Here is a 21,842-nt window from a genome sequence, read left to right on the forward strand (position 1 = left end):
ACATTACTTATCCTTATCTATTTTACTTTATCCTTATCCTTATCTAATCTAAAATATAATACAGCGCCGCCCACCCAGGGCGGCTCAGCTAATCCCTGTCAGGGCTGCAGCGGGTCGTCTCCTGCGGCTGCACCACGCTGTCTCCCACCTTTGATCCTCCGCAGCCTGTCGCTGCCTGTCGGGGGCTAAACCTCCTCTGAAACGTTAGCTCCCTGCTCCTCACTTGGCTCCCGTACCTCGGGGCGTGATTGACCTCTGGCCAAAACCTTCTAGGTTGGGGTTCCCTACTAGACCTACGGAGAGTCACCTTAGACACTGCCCCCTGGACAGCCTGGCTGAGGACCGGTTCCTGCCGTGTCGCAGCTCGGGTACCCCCCGCAGCTGCCGACCCTGGCCCCTCCTCATCCAGCTCTGCCCCCTCGGTGCTGGGTATACCCGCGGCATCCGGCCTCACCCTGCCTGTACCTACAGGTGGTGAGCCTCCGCCCGCTACCCCCGCCTTCCTGGTGCTTGAGTCGGGGACGTTACTGTTGTCCCCCTCCGGCTCCGACTCCTCCGTAATGGGATCCAGCCCCTGGTCGAGCTGATCAGGCTCTTCCTCGTCTGAATCCCACCCAAAACGCGAGACTCTCCATTCCTGGAGAATGTCCTCCCCCCTCACGCAGGCAACCTTGCCTGTCTGCGTGACCTGCCTCATCCTTGGCTGTGAGTCCCCACTCACAGGGCTGGCCCCTGTGCTTGACCCCTGTGCTCCAAGCTTATAACTACCTACCCTACCACAATCGTGTTTGTGGGTCACAAACGCGTTCAGGTTGTTCCCCACACACTCTTGCAGTTCGGCCGGGACCTCCGCCACCATGCGCTCGAGGTCATAACCCTCGGGCGGCTTCATGGTGCACAGAGTCCCTTTCCCCTCTTTTCCCCTAATCCCCTTCCCACCCCCTGCTATCCATTTCATCAGGATACACTCCCATGTGGTGCGGAGTGCTCCCAAATGAATGGACAGCGGGATGGAACGCGCGCCAGCCTGTTCCTTCGCTGTGAACCCCGCCAGAGTGAAAGGGACCCCTGTGGACAGGGGAGAGTCAAAGGGTTCCTCTGTGTGGACCACGGTGCATGAAGCCCCCGTGTCCAACAGGTAATTGCCCCTTTGCCTCTCCACTACCATCTCCACAAGCGGCCTCTTCCACGCATCGTAGCGGAGAGGACACAGGTAGGCGGGCTGCGCGGGCTGATGTCATTGGGGAATGTCCAGTGCCCCCCCCGCACCCGGGGAGCCGGTAGCGACTGCCACCTTCCCCTGTGCGGCCATGAAGGACCGCATCACCTCGATCATCGTTTCGATGATCTCGGGCTTAACTGGGACATCGGCGCGCAGGGTGGTGCCAACCCTATCTTCCTTGGTGTGGGCCCTGCAATCCTTCCGCCAGTGCCCCACCTTACCGCACCTGAAACACTTGGACTGTGCGGTAGGGTTACCCTCCTGTCGCCACTCCTTTTGGGCCGGTGTAGTAGCCTCCGCCACGTGCACCTTCCCTTTTACGAGTCGGGTAGACATGCTCCGGGTGTTCCTATACCCTACCGTGAGACGTTCCAAAACCGCCTCCTCCGTACTATTCGTGGGATCAAACCAGGCTTTCGCCTGCTCCCTGACGGCCGACAGGCTGTTTGATACCAAACATCGGAGCCACTGGGCTCTCCCATTCCCGACCAGGTCATCCCGCGCGGGGACGTGCGGGCAGCTGCTCTGATACACTGTCCACAGTCGCGCCGCAAAAACCTTTGGGGGTTCTCCCTCCATCTGGAGGGTCCTCCCCAATCGGGCAAATGGACCCTCATCGCCCATCCCCAAAACTTCCAGGACCTCGTCCCGTAGGAGATCGTAGGTCCTGGTCCCTCTTTTACTCTCATCTGAGAGGCATTGGAGGATCGAGCTGTCCAGGGAGAACAGCAACAATTTTGCCCGTTCTCCCTCGTCGCAACCGTTGATTGCGGCGGTTTGCTCGACCTCCCTAAAATGCAGCGAAGGGTCCCCTGATTCGGACAATTTCATTACATGCCCGATCATAGCTCTTAACTGCTGGGAGCTGTGGGGCACCACGATCTCGCTTTGAATGGGTCCGGCGTCCCCATTCAGCGCGGTGGGTCCCCGTCTGGTTTCCAGGACCAGGCACATGGGCGCCGGTGCCGAGTCCTCGACCGGGAGCTCCCCTCTCTCTCTCTCCCCTACACTACCCCTTTTCCAGGATGCCTCGTAGCTAGGGGGATCGCGGAGTCTGGGGGCTGAAGCCACCACGGTCTTTCTGGGGACCGGAACCGGGACCTTCGCAACCGCCAGCGACTGGCCCGCTGGGGGGTTCATTAGACAAACCAGCCCGCTTGCTTTATTTAAAGCACTCCGCAGACCCTCTATCTCCTGCAGGCAGGCCCCGTGGTCAGCCCCTTCCGACCTGTCCTCTAAAACCATTTTGTAGGCTGCCCTAACTCCCTTAAGGTTCTCTTCCTGGGTCTCCAGCTGGCGGCTCAGGGAAGCGCACTGCTCCCTGAGCTTGCCCTTACTGCGCATGGCCTCAGTGATCTGGCACTCCAACAGCTCTACCCTGGCTTTGTGGCGGTTGGTCACGACCCGGCGCTCCTTGTTTAAAGAGTCCAGAGCCTCAATCAACTGGTGCCCACCCGCAGCCTTCTCCTCTACCTCCTCAAGAAGGTCCCTGATCTGGGCTGCCTGTGCCACAACCACACGGTCCAAGAGCTGGACCTGCTTTTTGTAGCAGGTCAGCCAGACCGCCTTTTCCACAGATTTCTTGTGGGCTTTGCTGGCCGTCCACCGGATTGCTGCATCCAGTGGGCGCATGTCCTCTAATAAAACGCACATCCATTGTTTGGTGATATTCACCTTGCTAAAGACATAGTCCGCAATGCGCTCGTCCATTACGTCCCTAGTTTTCAAATCTTTTTCCGGCACACTATCGTCCTGCTGCCAGTGTCCCTTCGTGGTCGCCCTTATCTGTAAGGGGTTTTCTGCGCCGAGCTTTTGCCCGACCTAAGGTCCCCGTGCCATGCTCTGATCCCTTGACCAGGCCGCGCACACTGGTTCCCCGTGAGTGGTTCGACCCACTCACCCCCTACGGTTCTAGACACTGGACTTAGATGCAGGAGCATTGATAGTGCAGAAAAATTCAACCAGACCAGATTTGAAGACCAGGGTTTAAATGGAAAAGGCTTTTATTGAGCACTCGGGACTATTGTACATGAATGCTCTTCACAGTTCTATAAGACATATCTATAAGACACATACCGAATGACATGAATACCTTTGACTCTGAATCATAAAACGCACAGTTCTACAAGACATATACATGAATACTTTTGACTATGAATTCTAAAACGTACAGTTCTACAAGACATATACACGACTGTAAGATGGGGAACGTACGACACATCGCAAAATTGGCCAACACATATTTACTTATACACCCACGTTAATTAAACCACCCTCCCCTCTACACTAAACTATGTCCAGGATGTGCAGGATCGGGGTACATGCTCACCATGGGGCTATTACTGCGGTTACTGGCTGTTCGTGCTGCTTCTCCGCTGTTCTCCGTGAAGGTCGTGCTTGTTCCGTGAGTTTCTTCCTTCCGTTCTTCTCGGTGAGTCTCCGTTCTCCGTGCCGTTTGTTGCCTCCTCTGACTTCTGTCTTGCATGAGTTGCGTAAGTTCTTCTGCCTTCTGACTTGCATTCCGTTTTCCCGATTTTGTCTTGCCCATTTCTCTGACTTCTGCCTTGCATCCGTTTGACTTGCATCCGTTTTCCAGTTTCCGACTTCTGCCTTGCATGAGTTTAAAACCCAAAAGTCGTGGCCAGTTATACTAATTCTGGCCCGTCCTATCTCCCGCCAGATCTCGGGATCTCTTTGTTTAAAAGATATGTATTGAGTTTTCCCTTTGTCCTGCGTTATGTCCGGGGGTACCGGGGATGGCCAGACGGTATGTTAATTGGTATTTCGTTGAGAGATGATGGGTTTAACTGGTTTCCCATCACCTACCAGGTAGTTTTCTATGGGCTATTGTGCCCCCTTAACGAGATTAACTGTGTAGGTCGGCTTGGGACATTGTGAGTATGCTGATGTCAGGGCCCCAGTGTCTGGACTTCGACCTGGTTTCGCAGGTTTCTGCATGGCCAATATCCATCCATTGTTCTGGCCGTGGCTTTGCAGAAACCTAGAGACTGGGCTGTAAGGTTTTTGCTTTTGTGGCTGGTCACGAGGTCCCGCGGCCATCTTAGGACCCACGGATTGTGACATCCCTGGTTAAAACTGACCGCAGCCTTTCTCCGCTATCAGCCCCAGCCTCCCATGTAAAATGTCCAAACTGCAGCTTTTGGTTTGATGTTGATTGCAGAATGAGGGAAAACTTCTCAAATCTTACAGAAATGTGAGTAATGTAGTAAGAGAGGTGGTCCTAAAGTAACTAATGATTTTTCACTGGGATTAACACCTTCAACTGCCCTTTCTTTCATTTCAATTAAGAGGCCAATGCTTCAGGATACATTTATAAAAACATTTATAAAAACCCTACAAAAGTATCTAATGAAATTGGAGGTAAAAGAACATCAAATCTGCAGCAAGGAAGCGTTTTTACTTCTTGTAACCCATCCCAAATTGATGGATTAGTTTTATTCTCAGAAACATTCCATAAGCTAGGTTACTTTGATTTACCTCCACCCTTTGAATGAAGGAATGTTTACTTTAGCTGCCTCTCCTGACAGTAAATGAAGCTTTGCCAATGTTATTGCAGAAGACTCCATTAGGAGAGGCAGTACATGGTGCAACAGAGATAGAATGGGTGTATAGGGAGTTTGTGTTCTGTGTTCCTCGGTTGTGTTGGAAGGGTGTAGTTTATTGTCACGTGTACCAAGCTACAGTGGAAAGTTTTTGTTGCGTGTGAACCAGTCAGTGGAAAGACAATGCGTGATTACAATTGAGTCATTCAGTGTACAGATACATGTACTGATTGAGGCGAGTGAATTTGTGATTGTGTGTGTTATTGCTTTATTTTTATTGCTTATTATTGTTGGACTGTGGGTAACGGAATTTCATCCAAAAGACATGTTTTTTGGATGACAATAAAGGCTATTCTGATTCTGATTCTGAAAAGGAGTCCCTCACGCTCCAGACTTGTGTTTTGTGGATGGTGAGACCTTTTGGAGGACCAGGCTGCAAGCCATCTCCGACAGAACCCCTAGCATCTGACCTACTCCAATAGGTCCAATGTTTATGTGGCGGGTACACAAAAATATGTAAATCTGCTTGTGTGAATTTTCACTCTGCCAAGAAAAGAATCACATGAGTGAATTTACATCCTCTCAAAACCAAAGAGTAATGAAATAGTATTCAAGTCAAGCAGCTTGATGACCAATATTTATAGGTTCTGACATAACAATCGGAAGGAAATTGCAGGGACATTATATAGTTTCAGTATCATTGGATAACTAGCCAGGAGCAAATTATAAAGCACAATGGAGTCATTCTAAACCCAGAGCTTTAGTTTCAGCAAGACATTCTCTTTAGCTTTTCTTTGCTAAAATGTAAGGTCTTTTTTTGTTGAAATAAGAATACATTCATTATTCAGGTCCAGTTCACACTACCCGTAACTTGATAGGAAGCCAGTTTGGTTATAATACCCATCCTTTCACGCATGTGGAAAACAAGATGTGCTGGCCTTGATTTCCAGAGTATCTCTGCCCCCAATAATCATTAATAATAATATATTCCTTTATTCGCCCCACACCGGGGAAATTTACAATAAGCCTTGATTGAAACTGATCAAATCAGGGTAGAAAACAATAGCATCAGTTCTCCACCTCTCCTCAGTTGCCTTAAGTTGGGCCTTTCCTGAATGCTCTAAGTCTGTGTGTCAAAGGCTTTCCCACCATAGTGTTACCATGACTTTGACCCAGTGGCAATGAACTCTTTGGGTCCACACGGTGTTTTGAAATTGGCAAAGGCATGGGTATAGAGATATTGTAGTCAGCGGGTAGTGGAGTCTTATGCAAAACACAAAGTGCTGGAGTAACTCGGTGGCTCAGAGAGCAATAAGTTAATAAGTCAGAAAGCAACTGCAGAGGAAATTGTCAGGCAGTGTTTCAGGTGGGGCCCATTCTCTCCACAGGTGCTGCCTGACCCACTGAGTTAATCCAGCACTTTGTTTTGTTTATAGATATTATGTTTGTGCAGAGGAGACAGCAAAATATGAAAATTAGGTGATATTAAAATTAGCTTGGGGTAGGTTCTAAGACACGATAACATCCCAACAAACAATGAATTAATTTTATGTAGTGGGATGATGTCAAAAAATGCCAATGCCGTCTCCAAATTGAGGGAAACACTCTGAATGAGAACATGTTTGTTAAACCACCAATTCTCTTTATTTTATTTTGCCACAATAGTTCGGCCTTGTTTTCTGAAACAGACGAAAGCATGCACTTATCTTAAGCCCATAGGCTTCATTGTTTTAATTAATTTAAGTAACTTTCTTTTTACCTTTGCAACCGCAGTTGCAAGGTTTCTTTTCGGGGGGTGGACGTGCGCAATAGTGGCCTGCATTCAGTTGAGTGCAGCCAATTAGGCGCGGTGTGTTGGGCAGGGTTCTGCGCATCCCCATGCATTTCTCCTGGTCAATGAAGAGCGAGTTGGCCTTCACCGCGATGTCATACTCTAGGACGGACTTGGTTTGGACCAGAAGTTGCAGAGCATTTTGAGACTCCTGTAGACGTTGTTTCAGTGTTTGTATAGTTGCATCGATGGTGTACACTTCACAGACCAACCTGGACAGGAAAAGAAATAATGTTATAAACTGTGGGTAATACAACGAGTGATCCTCACCATTTTGTTTCATGGGGAGGTTGAACCGTGTGGCCTTTTCTCTGGATAAATCCACTGTTTGTGCCCCTCAGTAAGGGAACTACATCAAGGACAAAATTACTTGTGTTTAAATCGTGCATCTTACGACCTCGAGATATCTCAAAAGGACTTTATGACCAAATAAGTCCCTGTTATATCGGAAATTTAGCAACCAAACATCATACAATCAGCAATAAGTTAATGAACAGGCAATTCGTTCCAACAATGATGTGTGACAAAATGACTGGGGAGAACAGCTGTGCTCCTCGAAATTAATGTCTGGAAACCTTTACATCTGCTTGGGAGAGCAGGTGTGACCCTAGTCTAATATAATATAGACATGGATGAATTAGGAATAGGTTATTCAACCTCATGAGCCTGGCTCTGCCATTTATTAGGGTTATGATTGGTCTGAATGTAATCTTCATTTCCCACTCATCTATCCGTGAACCCCTTTGTTCACCTGAAAAGTGATGCTGCCAGCTGTGTACCACTCCGACATTGCTCTGGTTTGGTCATTGATCTAGTTTTTCCATTTCTGGAGCTTGAACCAATAAATCTGGTGAGAGTGTCATCACTGAAGAGCAGTAGTATGCAAAAGCAGCATTGATCCATATAATAGGACCTTATCAAGACGGTCCTGATTTGCCAACCCATGTACCTTGAATGCAATCCCAATCCATTAGAACTGGATTTTTCCAAAGTCCACATTCATTTAGTTTATTACTGCCACATGTGCCGCAGTACAGTGAAAAGCTTTTTGTTGCGCACTCTCCAATCAGCGAAAAGACTATGCATGATTACAATCAAGCGGTCTGCAGTGTACAGATACAGTATAAAGGATATAACGTTTGGTGCAATATAAAGTCCAGCAAAATCAGATTAAAGGTAGTTTGAAGGTCTCCAATGAGGTAGGTGGGAGTTCTGGACCACTCTCTAGTTGGTGTGTGCAGAAACCCATTAATATCATAGTAGGTGTGGATGTCTCTGTAAATGGACTATTCTCTGCACACTGAAGGGCCACAGTATTAAGTGCTTAAAACATCCTTGACTTTTGAATACATTTTGTTGTTTATATTCTGCGGTTTGTATAGTACGACAGGTCCAAATTTGAAACTGGGCCTGTTCTTACTTGTCTATGTTCTGAATTTATTGAAATACGAGAAGATGGGATTTTAAATTTTGTACAAGTGGGTGTTAATTGCTATTGAGTCAATTGATGAGGCAAGCGTTCAGACTTTCCCCTAAGCTTCTGTAAAACTATATTTTAAAAAAACTTTACCCTCTTTGGGGGAAAAATTGAAATGTGCCTTTGCAAAACTGAAAAGATGTTTTATTGATGATTAAAGTCGTGAACCCTGAAATTTAACAGACACTCCCCCCAATCTCCAGGCACAATCTAACTAAGAAACTGCTGGGAAAAAAATTCAAAAGTGAATTGGTTTCCTAGAGATATCTGTTCATTGCCTGCTGGGGTTGCAAGGGGATGTTTAAACCAAGCTGTAGTGGATAACCTTGTGATGTAAATTAATTACAATAGACAATAGGTGCAGGAGTAGGCCATTCAGCCCTTCGAGCCAGCACCGCCATTCAATGCGATCATGGCTGATCACTCTCAATCAGTAGTATACATCAGTACCCCGTTCCTGCCTTCTCCCCATACCCCCTCACTCCGCTATCCTTAAGAGCTCTATCCAGCTCTCTCTTGAAAGCATCCAACGAACTGGCCTCCACTGCCTTCTGAGGCAGAGAATTCCACACCTTCACCACTCTCTGACTGAAAAAGTTCTTCCTCATCTCCGTTCTAAATGGCATTATTAGATATCTCTAGTGACTTTTGTACGGAAGACATTTTGTTGGGAATATCTATCCATGGTGGTATTTTATCATTTCAGCCAAATTGCCCCTTTGGTTGGAATTTTCATTTATTAAATGCAGCAATATTTACTGTGCTTTCCATTCTGGTACAAAGTTAAGGGCTATCCGTTAATATTTGTACAGAAGGCGTGAGATGGAGGTGTAGCAAAGACGCAATATACGGCAATTAACGTATAATGAGACTTAACCTTTTTTTTGTTTTAATTGATATAAAATGGAAAGTAAACACCCTCCAGAGATCTACTTGAAAAATATGTTATTTCAACTGGATAATCTGTGCTGGCAATAAAGATTAACTAGGCAGAAATTATGTTTTCATTGTCTTTGATTTAAGAATGCCTTGCATGGCTTTCAAAATCTTCACATAGATCAGACAATTCATTTGAGGGATGTGTTGGTCAGTGGTGTAACACTGATAACAGTAGACATTGGTAAGTTTTAATGCCTTTGATTCTACAAGAGATATTAATAGCAATATTTATTTAATTGCACTTTATAACCATTTTTTGAATGACCAGAAATGTGGTTTTGTAACACACTGATAAACTTACAAAACAAAACCATGATCTGAGCGAAAACATTAAGCTCTAGTACTAAAAGTACAATATTTACAACCGTGTCAACTCTCTTCTCTACGGTATTTTAAGTGTGTGTTCAAACCAGTTTTAAAGCACTTTTGTCCCTTGTTGCCAAGTTTCAGCAAGCCTGAGTAGTCAATTACAATTCCTTTGTTTATAGCCAGTTCTGGTCTAGCCTATATTTGTCATTGCTAAATATCACAGTCCGATCTGTAGTCAACTCTAGTTCAGACCACTGACAATAGCCAATCGGTTAAATTCTTTATTCTTGTGTTTCATGGTTGATTCGAGTTTAGCTGCTTGCCATCTTCCTCCATACAGCTGTAACAATATTAATAAGGAGTTCAAGCTCAATAAGCCACTGTCTAGCCTTTTCTGTGGAGGGTTTTATGTTGCAGATATTATCTCGCATCTGAAGGGAGGATATGATGATGTGGTCCGAGGATATAATGGTGTGCATCCTTTCAGCCAAGCGGGAGTCTAGACTTGGAGGCTCTATACAAGGCTCGAGGTCACCCTTATGTTGCAATCCACAAAACACTGAATTCCATTGGTACTTGTATCTACAATCCACTCTTGCATCAAAACAATTGGCTGGAAAGAATGGCCAATAATTTCCATATTCACTTGTTTCTCATAGCCTACAAAAGCCGCTACTCTGATGTATACATTGCACCAGAGGAAAGGAAGAACTGATTCTCAGCCTGTTGCTCCTCTGGTCTGGATGAGGGGGTGGGAGTGACACTGTGCAGTTAGAGCAGCTACACCTGCCCCGTGAAGGAGGGGCGGTACAGCAAGGAGAGTGAATGGCATCTCTTCTGGTGCAAGTTGAGGCCAAACCTCTTCCACTGGGGACCCTCTGTTGCTGCATCCATCCTTCAATGCTATCAAGGTGCATCCTGGAATTGTGCATTTGCCAGAACAATTCATACTGTCAGTGAAATCAGATGCATGAAACTCCATGTATGTTGTATTTTTTACTGATTTATGGAACACGGGTATTTGTGGCAAGGCCAGTGTTTGCCACCCAATCCTTACTGTCGTTGAGAAGGTCCTTCATGAACACTGCTGTCTGGTGAAGGTGCATCCCCAGTGCAGTTTTATGATCTTGACCAAATCAGTAAAGGAGCAGAGAAATGTTTCCAAGTTAGGATTTGGAGGAGAATCTGTATGTGGTGGTGTTCCCATGTGTTGATATTCCTTGTCCTCTTTGGAGGAGCGTGTGTGTGTTTGGGAGATGCTGTCAGAGTGGCCGAGTAGAGTAACTGCAAACATTCCTGGAACAAAGGTGTATATGTTCGGCACAAAACATTGTGGGCCAAAGGGGCCATTCCTGTGCTGTTCTATGTCCTTGATTTTCCTGGATGAATCAACTAGGGTGGTTGATCTACTTTTCCAAACAAGGTAAAAGTATTCCATCACATACAGTACTTCCTTTGTACTTTATCGCTGTACAACGTTTTGGGGCATCAGGACATGGATCACTTACCACAGGATACCATGCCAGATCTATTCTGATGGCCACAGTATGTACATGGCCGCTCTAGTTATGTTTCTGATCAATAGCGAAGTCCAGGATGTTGATACGGGGAGATTCACCAATAGAGCACTAACTTAAATGCATTCTATAAAATATAGAATGTGTATTATTTAAGCTCTTGGTCTTGTTTTTCCCTGAGCCTCAGCTTGAATTTCGGAGTGGAGGGGGGGTAATGTTTTCTTGAGCGAATACTCTCCAATAGCTTCCTGAAGTCTGCAGGTCCACAACAATTTTGTGGCAACTGATGGTCCGGAACCTTCTTTAATCCGGACAAAATTACAAAAGCGCACTTGAAATACCCCCTGGAAGCCCCCCCCCAAAAACAAAATGTGGGGCATTGGCCATGTGAGGTGGCTTATCCTGACCTCAACGAGACCTCCGCAGCCGATCGAATTTGCCACTGAGGCCAGGCCTCTGGAACTCCAGCCTGGCCGGAGCCAGCACATCTGTTCCTATAGCCGACTTCCAAGACCAACTTTGGGGGTCACTAGGCTCTCAGGCCCTGACCTCTGCTCCGGCAAAATGGATAATCTAGAAAGGCTCCGGAACGAAGGGTGAAAATCGGTGATGGACCTGTAATAACTTGGTGGAGCCACACTCAGAATATTCAGGTTCATAAAAATGGTACATTCAGAAGCTGCTCCAAGTGAATAGTTCAAATGGAGATCAACAAGCTGAGAATTTTATTGTAATTGCACCAGCAAGACAAGAAAGTTCTATAATCTAATGGAATCTGTCATGCATACTCTTGATTACTTATTTCTAGTGAGAATATAACAAGGATCAGCTAAACCCGTAGCCAAAGGGAGGCTACTGGTCAAAAGGAGGGAAATGTATTGCTGCTAATTACTAGGAAAAGAACTGCAGATGCTGATTTAAATTGCAGGTAGACAAAATGCTGGAGTAACTCAGCGGGTCAGGCAGCATCTCGGGAGAGAAGGAATGGGTGACGTTTCGGGTCGAGACCCTTCAGACTGAAGAAGTCTTCGACAGTCTTAAGAAGTGTCTCGACCCAAAACATCACCCATTCCTTCTCTCCCAAGATGCTGCCTGACCCGCTGAGTTACTCTAGCATTTTGTGTCCACCTGCTGCTAATTACTAACTGGCTGCTCCTTTCCTGTATAAGGAAAAAAAATGGAAGAATACAAATGTTAAGTAACATGAAACAGCAAAATAAAAACAATAGAAATTGCTCCCAAGTTCCCATGTAAATTTGACCTACATAAAATATTTACCTCCTCATTACTTGTCCTAGTGTATCATAAAACAAAGTATCATGGCAGCTCATGTTTCCCTTCCCCAGTATCTCCTCTGTCGATGGATCTATATTCTAGAGTTTAGGGTAGAATGTAGGAGGTTCAAGTTCCACTCCAACAGTTCAAAGGGACTTCAGCCTGAAACATTAATCTGTTTCTCTTCCCACAGCAGGCAGTGAAAAAAGCCAATGGAATGTTGGCCTTCATAACAAGAGGAGTTGAGTATAGGAGCAAAGAGGTCCTTCTGCAATTGTACAGGGCCCTAGTGAGACCGCACCTGGAGTACTGTGTGCAGTTTTGGTCTCCAAATTTGAGGAAGGATATTCTTGCTATTGAGGGCGTGCAGCGTAGGTTTACTAGGTTAATTCCCGGAATGGCGGGACTGTCATATGTTGAAAGACTGGAGCGACTAGGCTTGTATACACTGGAATTTAGAAGGATGAGAGGGGATCTTATCGAAACGTATAAGATTATTAAGGGGTTGGACACGTTAGAGGCAGGAAACATGTTCCCAATGTTGGGGGAGTCCAGAACCAGGGGCCACAGTTTAAGAATAAGGGGTAAGCCATTTAGAACAGAGATTAGGAAAAACTTTTTCAGTCAGAGAGTTGTGAATCTGTGGAATTCTCTGCCTCAGAGGGCAGTGGAGGCCAATTCTCTGAATACATTCAAGAGAGAGCTAGATAGAGCTCTTAAGGATAGCGGAGTCAGGGGGGTATGGGGAGAAAGCAGGAACGGGGTACTGATTGAGAATGATCAGCCATGATCACATTGAATGGCGGTGCTGGCTCGAAGGGCCGAATGGCCTACTCCTGCACCTATTGTCTATTGTCACAGTTGCAGCCTAACCAGTTGAGATTTTCGAGCATTTTCTACTTTTATTTTTAGATTCACAGCCTGTGGAGTTTTCAGTTTTGATTGGCACTATCTTTGATTTCTTAGCCTCTGCTAAGCTGGTTCTGGTGGGTTCTGGAATTACTTTTTGTGCATTCTTACCCAGAAGGAAGAAAAAATGAACTTGTATGCTTGCTTTTGTTTACTAATTATTATTTTATTAATGATAGCACAATTAGGCCATTTAGCCCATCCACCATTCAATCATAGCTGATCTATCGTTCCTTCAACTCTATTCTCCTGCCTTCTCCCCACAACCCCTTGACACCCATACTAATCAAGAATCTATCTATCTCTGCCTTAAATATACCCATTGACTTGGCCTTCACAGCCTTCTGTGGTATTTATGGGAGCATGCATGCATATGGTTCAAGGCAGGACTAGAATCAGCATATTGTTGTGAAAAGCATTTAGGTATTCCCAAAGCAGCCTGAAAACAATAGGTTCACAATGGCTGTGGAAGCTTGTCACGACCTTTTGTACCAGGCAGAAAGGAGAATTGGACAAGGGGGAAAAAAAAGATTAAAATTCCAAAAGAAAGTCACGAGAACTATGCCGCTCCTTGTCTTCCCTCTAACATTTTCACTGTTGACATTTTGATTCCACCCCGGGGGTCAAAGGAAAGTTAGACACTTTATTCGCTGTGTCAAACTGGCTGAAAGACTCTTCTTTATCCAAATCCATCTTGTGATTTATTTACTGGCAGAAGTTGAAAGAAGATCCATTAAGTCTTAATTTCTGAAAAGTCCCAGCATCACATGGATGAGTTTTCATTCCATTCACTAGCTATCTTATGCCCTACCATTTCAAATTTACAGCTCATGACTGAAAAGATCTTACTAAACACTGGATTGCAGCAGGCCAATAATCGAGCTTTTCATAAAATATCTGACTTTCTCCTCTTTCCTTGGGGCCACTATGTATTCCTCTGCCAAGTTGTACAAGATTTGCACCAGCAATAAGCCAACAGGAAATGCCTCAGATTTCTTTCAAGATAATAGTCTTTCTCTGAAGGAGAAAAATATCCAACCTATTAAAATTGGATACTGAGTGCTGATTACCCCAGCCTATTGTTTCAGGGATATACCAATTGATCTATTTAATTTGGACTGTGCGTGCATGTTATTTTACGTACCAAATCTTCCTTGACAAGTATTCTAATCGAGGTACACAAGGTATTTTAGGATAACCTTTCTGATATAACTCCAGTAAATTGTGGCCTTTATTATCAGGCAATGGAAGATAGGTTTCATTTATCGGACAAATAGCCCACACACCATCAAACATAAACCAGCGGTGAAAGAAACCTCCTAAGAGCTAAGCATGAGAACTCATCATGAGGGGATGTACAGTAAAGAATAATATACAGATGTTTCCCCACCTCCACTGGGGAGATGCACAAGAAATCAGTTTGCTGTTAGATAGGGTGGTGATGAAGGCATAAGGTACGCTAGCCTTCATACATTGAGGCATAGAAAGTTGGGATGTTACGCTGCAAATTTACAAGACACTGTTTAGATCTCACTTGGAGAACTGTTCATAAGTTCTAGGAGCAGAATTAGGCCATTCAGCCCATCAGGTCTACATTCCACCATGGCTGATCCAACTTTCCCTCTCAACCTCATTCTCCTGCCTTCTCCCCGTAACCCAGACACCCTTACTGTGTGCTGTTCAGGTTGCCACACTATAGGTGAGAGTTCAGAGGAGATTCTGCAGGATGTTGCTTGGATTGGACGACTTTATTTTGTGGGGAGAGATTGTAAAAGGGTGGGTTTGTTTATCCCTGAGCAAAGGAAACTGAGGTTTGTCTGAAATTGAGAGAGTATAAACTTAAATACACACGGCATAAAAGAATACAGGCCTAATGTAGGCAAATGGGATCAGTGAAAATGGACAACAAGGTCAGCATGCATGTAGTGGCTGAAGGGCCTGTTTCTGTGCTGTACAAATCTATGATGCTATTAGGCTGAAATCAATGTAGACACAATGCAAACAGATGCCAGTATGTACATTAAAAAACCGTGAAGGGGAACAGGAGTTGCTGCTTGCAGAGGTAAACTGAGATTAATTAAGAACTATGAACAGAAAAGAGGGTACACACACACACAAAGTGGCTGTAAAAAGCAAACACAGCTGCCTTCCAGTGTAATGACAAAACCTGACAAGTGAGACTGATGATAATTGAGCAGAAATAGACATTGGATTCACAGACGTTTGTCCAGGTTAAGTGGAAGCAGAGAAGGGATCATTTTTAAAACCAGTGTAGGAAAGAACTGCAGATAATAGACAATAGGTGCAGGAGTAGGCCATTCGGCCCTTCGAGCCAATGTGATCATGGCTGATCATCCACAATCACTACCCCGTTCCTGCCCTCTCTCCATACCCCCTGACTCCGCTATCATTAAGAGCTCTATCTAACTCTTGAAAGCATCCAGATAATTGGCCGCCACTGCCTTCTGAGGCAGAGAATTCCACAGATTTACAACTCTGAGTGAAAAGCTTTTTCCTCATCTCCGTTCTAAACAGCCTACCCCTTATTCTTAAACTGTGACCCCCGGTTCTGGACTCCCCCAACATTGGGAACATGTTTCCTGCCTCTAGCGTGTCCAATCCCTTAATGATCCCCTCTCATCCTTCTAAATTCCAGTGTATACAAGCCCAGTTGCTCCAGTCTTTCAACATACGACAGTCCCGCCATTCCGGGAATTAACCTAGTGAACCTACGCTGCACTCCCTCAATAGCAAGAATGTCCTTCCTCAAATTCAGAGACCAAAACTGCACACAGTACTCCAGGTGCGGTCTCACTAGGGCCCTGTACAACTGCAGAAGGACCTCTGCTTCTATACTCAACTCCTCTTGTCATGAAGGCCAACATGCCATTAGCTTTCTTCACTGCCTGCAGTACCTGCATGTTTACTTTCAGTGACTGATGAACAAGGACACCCAGATGTCTTTGTACTTCCCCTTTTCCTAACGACACCATTCAGATAATAATCTGCCTTCCTGTTCTTACCACCAAAGTGGATAACCTCACATTTATTTGCATTAAACTGCATCTGCCCTCTCGCACAACCTGTCCAAGTCACCCTGCATCCTCATAGCATCCTCCTCACAGTTCACACTGCCATCCAGCTTTGTGTCATCTACAAATTTGCTAATGTTACTTTTAATCCCTTCATCCAAGTCATTAATGTATATTGTAAATAGCTGCGGTCCCAGCACCGAGCCTTGCGGTACCCCACTAGTCACTGCCTGCCATTCTGAAAGGGACCCGTTAATTCCTACTCTTTGTTTCCTGTCTGCCAACCAATTTTCTATCCATGTCAGTACCCTACCCCCAATACCATGTGCTCTAATTTTGCCCACTAATCTCCTATGTGGGACCTTATCAAAGGCTTTCTGAAAGTCCAGGTACACTACATCCACTGGCTCTCCCTAGTCCAAAAAATTCCAGAAGATTAGTCAAGCATGATTTCCCCTTTGTAAATCCATGCTGACTCAGAACGATCCTGTTACTGCTATCCAAATGTTCCGCAATTTCTTCTTTTATAATTGACTCCAGCATCTTTCCCACCACTGGTTTAAATCGAAAATAGACACAAAATGCTGGAGTAACTCAGCGGGACAGTCTGAAGAAGGGTCTCGACCTGAAACGTCACCCATTCCTTCTCTCCAGAGATGCTGCCTATCCCGCTGAGTTACTCCAGCATTTTGTGTCTATCTTCAGTGTAAACCAGCATCTGCAGCTCTTTCCTACAAATTCTTTAAAAACCAATGCTGTTCACTATTTGGTGAACAACACTGTTGGGTGGAAGCAAATCACAAGTTTATATTGAGCTTGCAGCAAACAGTCCGAAACAATTGGAAGGCTGAACTATGCAAAAGTTCACTGAAATCCGAAGCGAATGGAAGATAAGTTCTATTAATTCAAATAAATAGGTCACATTTTATCTTGGCATCGATCGAGTCCCAGGGGGAATAATTCCCCCCCCCCCCCCCTCCCCCATTGGCACAACAACTACACTCAAATGTGCTTCATTTGCTTTACATTGTTTTGGGAAGCCCTAGGGATGTGAGAAGCAAAGTAGAAATGCTAGTCTTTTTTCATTCTCATTTGGATTTCATATTCATTTCATTCTCCTCACTTCTTCCAAATTTCAGTATGCACCAGGGATTGCAGTGTAGAAAGGGATTTAATAGGCACGCGTGACAAATTAATTTTCATACCTGTTATTATCTGTCTCATTTTTCCACTAGATAACGTAGATTGGAGCTGCCTCAGGGTGTCCAACTGGTGTTCAGAATCTGCTGTTAATAATCTAGAGGCAGGCAGAACAATCCCTGCAGTCTTACCACTGAGTTGTGTCGGCAGGAACTGCAGATGCTGGTTGACAAAGTATGAGGAACTGCAGGTGCTGGTTGACACTGAAGATAGACACTAAATTCTGGAGTAACTCAAAGGGTCAGGCAGCATCTCTGGAGAAAAGGAATAGGTGATGTTTCGGGTCGAGACCCTTCTTCAGATTGGCCACTGACTCCACTGGGCAATTTTGGTCTGCGCTGCTCTTGTATGCAGTGCATGATAAGACCCAGTCCAAATTCTAGTCTCATGGTTCCTTAAGAGAACCTTGGTGGATTGCTCCACACAGCGACAACACAGTGGTGCAGGTCCCACAGCTGCAGACTCACAGCACCAGAGTTCAATCCTAACCTCGGGTGCTGCCAGTGTGGAATTAGCACATTTTCCTTTGGATGGTCCGGTTTCCACCCACTTCATAAAGACCCGTCTGGCCACTGTAAATTTCCCCCAGTGTGTAGATGAGTGGTAGAATCAGGGGGACGTTGTTGAAATGGTTGGGCTTAATTTCGAGTGTACGCTGGAACTGCAGACATTGGTTTAAACCGAAGAGAGACACAAAATGCTGGAGTAACTCGTCTGAAGAAGGATCTCGACCCGAAATGTCACCCATTCATTCTCTCCAGATGATGCCAGACCCGCTGAGTTACTCCAGCATTTTGCGTCTATCTTGGGCTTAATTCAGATGTGCCTCCGTAATCTAGTCATGGAAGTGAAAAGGCAGGAGAAAAACAACATGATGCCAATTTTGTCCAATCTTTCCTTCCTGACAGCTGCAATGCACACAACACCTTCAATGCCATATACTATGGAAAAAGGTATGTTCTGATCTAAAATCATAATGGGGTGAGCTGCAAGAGAGACCAGTATTTGTGAGGGATCACTGCTGCCTGGTAGACTGAGTTTTCTGCCAATTCTGAGGTCTTAATCTTCAAATACCCATTTTCCCAAATCAATCCTATTAGGTTGTGGCGCATTGAAGGCAGTGAGAAGTTTCAACGTCGATGCCTGGCTTCATGGAGAAGCAATGTCTAAGATAAGGAACGTGGACCACTTTTTTTTTAAAGAATCTCACAGTGAATGTTTATTGTCAAAAAGCAGTGCAGTGCAGTGAAGCAGGGGCAGGTTGATAGAGGACCTTGACCATAGAGTCGCAGAACTGTACAGCATGGAAACAGGCCCTTCGGCCCAGCTTTACCACGTTGACCAAGTTAAGATACAGATCCACCGTCGATTTTCTGGCAACTGATGGTCCGGCACCTCCTTTAATCCGGACAAACTTACAAGAGCGCACTTGAAGAGCGCCGGAAGACGCCCGAAAATGTGGCAGCTGGGCTGGGTGAGACGGCCGATCTCAACTTCTGCGGCCGATCGGCGGGTTAAACTTGCCCCCTGCTGCCGGGGCTCTGAAACTCCGGCCTAGCCAGAGCTAGCGGATCCATGCCCATAGCCAACTTCCGAGGCTGACTTTGCGGGCCGGTACCTTGGCTCTCCGGCGTCTTAGGTGGACTGTTGTACCATATTTACGGCTGATTTGGTATCTCTCGGGTTGGCGGAGGTCAGCCTGGTAATCCTGCCAGGAAAACGGCGACTCAACCCCGCGGGCGGCTTCCAATCCAGCCCTCATCCATTTAGCCCACTAAACCCTTCATATATATATATATATATACTAGACCAAGTGGACCCGTTGGGCCCAAGCCTCTCCTGCGTTGGTGCAGCACCCTGTCCTCCCCCCTCCCCTCTCTCCTCAACCCCCCCCTCCCTGCACTCCCCCCTCCCCCCTCCCTCCCTCCTCCCCTCCCCCTCCCCTCCCCCTCCCCTCCTTTTAAACTTAAAAATGTGAATAACTTTAAAAATATAACACCGATTTCAATAAAACTACTTGCATTATCATTAAAGTGACAATGGTGAGTAAGGTGGGCCTAAAATTGTCATGCTATCTTGTACCGATTTGGCTGAAGTTCAGTCACAAACAAGGTAACAAACGAGAGTTTTAGTATATAGATATAGATAGATCTGGTCTGGGGGATTTGATTACAGGTCTCATCCCTTTGTATGCTTTGGTGAACAAGCCAATGATGCCTCTAAGCATTCACATACACAAACATGTTCTGAATACCACAACTTGACTACTGAGGTTCAGGTGACCTTGGTTGTGGAGTGGAATCTTGTGATTGTACTTCTCCACTAGTTTTGAACAAACTCCCCTCCTGGGAAGCTTGATGGAGGGAAGTTGCAACATTCAGGCAAGAAACATTGAGAAATATGCTGGGGCAGTGTTGCGGCCTTGTTTGACATTGGGAACTCATTAAAGATCAACTCCATCAATTGGGAGGCTCCCCTCAGAAATTCATTGAGAACCACACAGGTCTACCAGTTGCCCAGACCACCCACTCTCCACCTTTTTCCCCACAGCACATTGTAAATAAACAACTGACATCATGGTCCACTAACAAAACACTTACAGATACCTTCAGATTCTTTTAGTCTAATTCTTGGGTGAGTTGATGTAGATATGACTTTTTTTTTAAACTACATCAACTTCCTTGCCATTACTAAGTGCCACTTAATGGTTGCATATATTTGCAATTAGTTCTCTGGAGTAGAAGAATGGTGCAGCCAGGAGGAGGTGTGTATTCAGCAAGAAGCTCGCCACACTTACACTTATCATTGGAGGTTAGAGGCCTAATTGAGAAGTCATTATAGACATTGAGAGATAATGAGCAGATGTGTCTTAATGTAGCAACTAACCTTGCTGACAGTGTGTACAGCATTACACGTGAAGATTGATGCTTTCAAAGACCCCAGCCAGAAAATTAGCTTGCAGAATTTAAATGTGAATTGACAGGACAAGGGAAGACGAAAATTGACACGTTCTCTGGAAAGATATACAGGTGAGGCCAGAAAGTGTCCAGTCACAAGGGGATATGGTCTTGATTACTGAGAGTCTTCATCATTGATTGGCTAATGACAGGATGTGAATGGAATAAACCTTTAATAAATGGGAAAATATATATTGTTGTATAAAAGTGACTCACCTATGCTGAGGCTGATCGCAACACAGTTCCATGTTGGGCCTCTTGATTCTCTCCTCTAAACGGGTCTGTGCCACCTTCATAGGAGCTTCCTTTTGCCTAATGGCCATCTTCAGCTCCTCAATGGTGCATTCCATTTGGAATATCTCTTGCAGAACCTGGGGAATAAAGCAGAGATCATGCACCATCCCATCTGGCTGCCTACCAAAACACCTCAGCCAAAAGGAAATATTGCCTTATCCATGGTCCAAGATTATTCATTACAGCAGAGAATTAGTCAAGCAACCTCTAACTCCATTGTAACATGGCTTTCTTTACCTCTACACACCAGCATCTGTTAACAATAGGCACCAGACTCATAGCCGAGTCACAAGTTGTGGCTTCAAGACCCCACTCCGAGTACTTGAACACGAAACTGGGTACATTCCAGTGCAGTAGGGAGGGAAGGTTAGTTCTATTTGAACATGGCACCAGTTCACTGGGTTTGTTCTTGAATCATATTTATCCCGAATCCAACATTACAAACGTTAAAAAACAAGGCAATTCATAATTTTCATCAGTGTTACAGTTCATGGGAATGTAATTAACTGTACAGCCCTTGGGATATTCCGACTAGCCATGAATATGCTTACAAAGTAGTATATTTCAGTTCATGTTTTGCACAGAGCTATTGCAAAATGTCAGTGGTCACAGCGTACACTGTATCACACAAGCGCATTTATATCCTGCTAGCACTTTTCTGATTATGTATAAAGAGACAATCATCATCAAATGTTAAGCTGCTGCTGTATTAGAGCAAACTGATGCCAATTTTCTTCCACATTTCTCCCCAGACAAATTTAATTCTGGCGTGCAATGTAGATAAAGAATGGATTTAAACCTGTTAGGCCAGCTTTCAATCCCGTGTGTTTTTCACACATATTTCCAGTGACAGGTCAGATGGTAATAGCCACTCCAATGTGCCAGCAGCAAGTATTTCATTTAAATTTGATATAAGGTGGCTGAATTGACATCATTATGGACTACAACACGGTTGGTTTCACTACTGTTGGCTGCTCACCAATGCAGGCTGTTTATTTATAAGTCAAGCCAACGTTGTTGTCACATGCACAGACAGGTATGGTATGATACAGGCACAATGAAAATCTTGCTTGCAGCAGTATCTCAGCCACATGGATTCGAACAACACACAAAAACATTAAGTATATATCAATTATACAAGACATAGAAGTTTCCAGAAATTTGGCATGGCACTGAATACTTTAACAAACGTATACAGTTTTACAGAAAAAGACCTGTGAAAAAAAAAAAAATTAGTGCAAAACTCAGTTACAGAAAAAAACAAGTCTGTGCTGCTGCAAGAGATGGTCTGCCTGTAGTGTTCTGTTGTTGAGGTAG

At 45.1% G+C, this 21,842-nt stretch overlaps 1 protein-coding gene across 4 annotated transcripts in view; it reads right to left on the bottom strand.

Annotated features, from left to right (window-relative positions):
* Positions 1-6,396: 6,396 nt before the first annotated feature.
* LOC144604093 (tektin-3-like) overlaps positions 6,397-21,842 on the bottom strand; it is an 81,060-nt gene continuing 65,614 nt past the window's right edge. For 2 of the 4 annotated variants that reach the window (XM_078418203.1, XM_078418200.1), the window contains exons 7-8: positions 20,448-20,602; positions 6,397-6,828 (exon numbers count right to left, since the gene is read on the bottom strand). In XM_078418203.1, the coding sequence (XP_078274329.1) occupies positions 6,525-6,828; positions 20,448-20,602 (459 nt within the window). In that variant the 3' untranslated portion in view covers positions 6,397-6,524. The remainder of the gene's footprint in view (positions 6,829-20,447; positions 20,603-21,842) is intronic. The other 2 variants (XM_078418202.1, XM_078418201.1) reach the window with 1 other exon arrangement.

This window comes from Rhinoraja longicauda, chromosome 21 (genome assembly GCF_053455715.1).
Source record: "Rhinoraja longicauda isolate Sanriku21f chromosome 21, sRhiLon1.1, whole genome shotgun sequence".
Taxonomy (NCBI): Eukaryota; Metazoa; Chordata; class Chondrichthyes; order Rajiformes; family Arhynchobatidae; genus Rhinoraja; species Rhinoraja longicauda.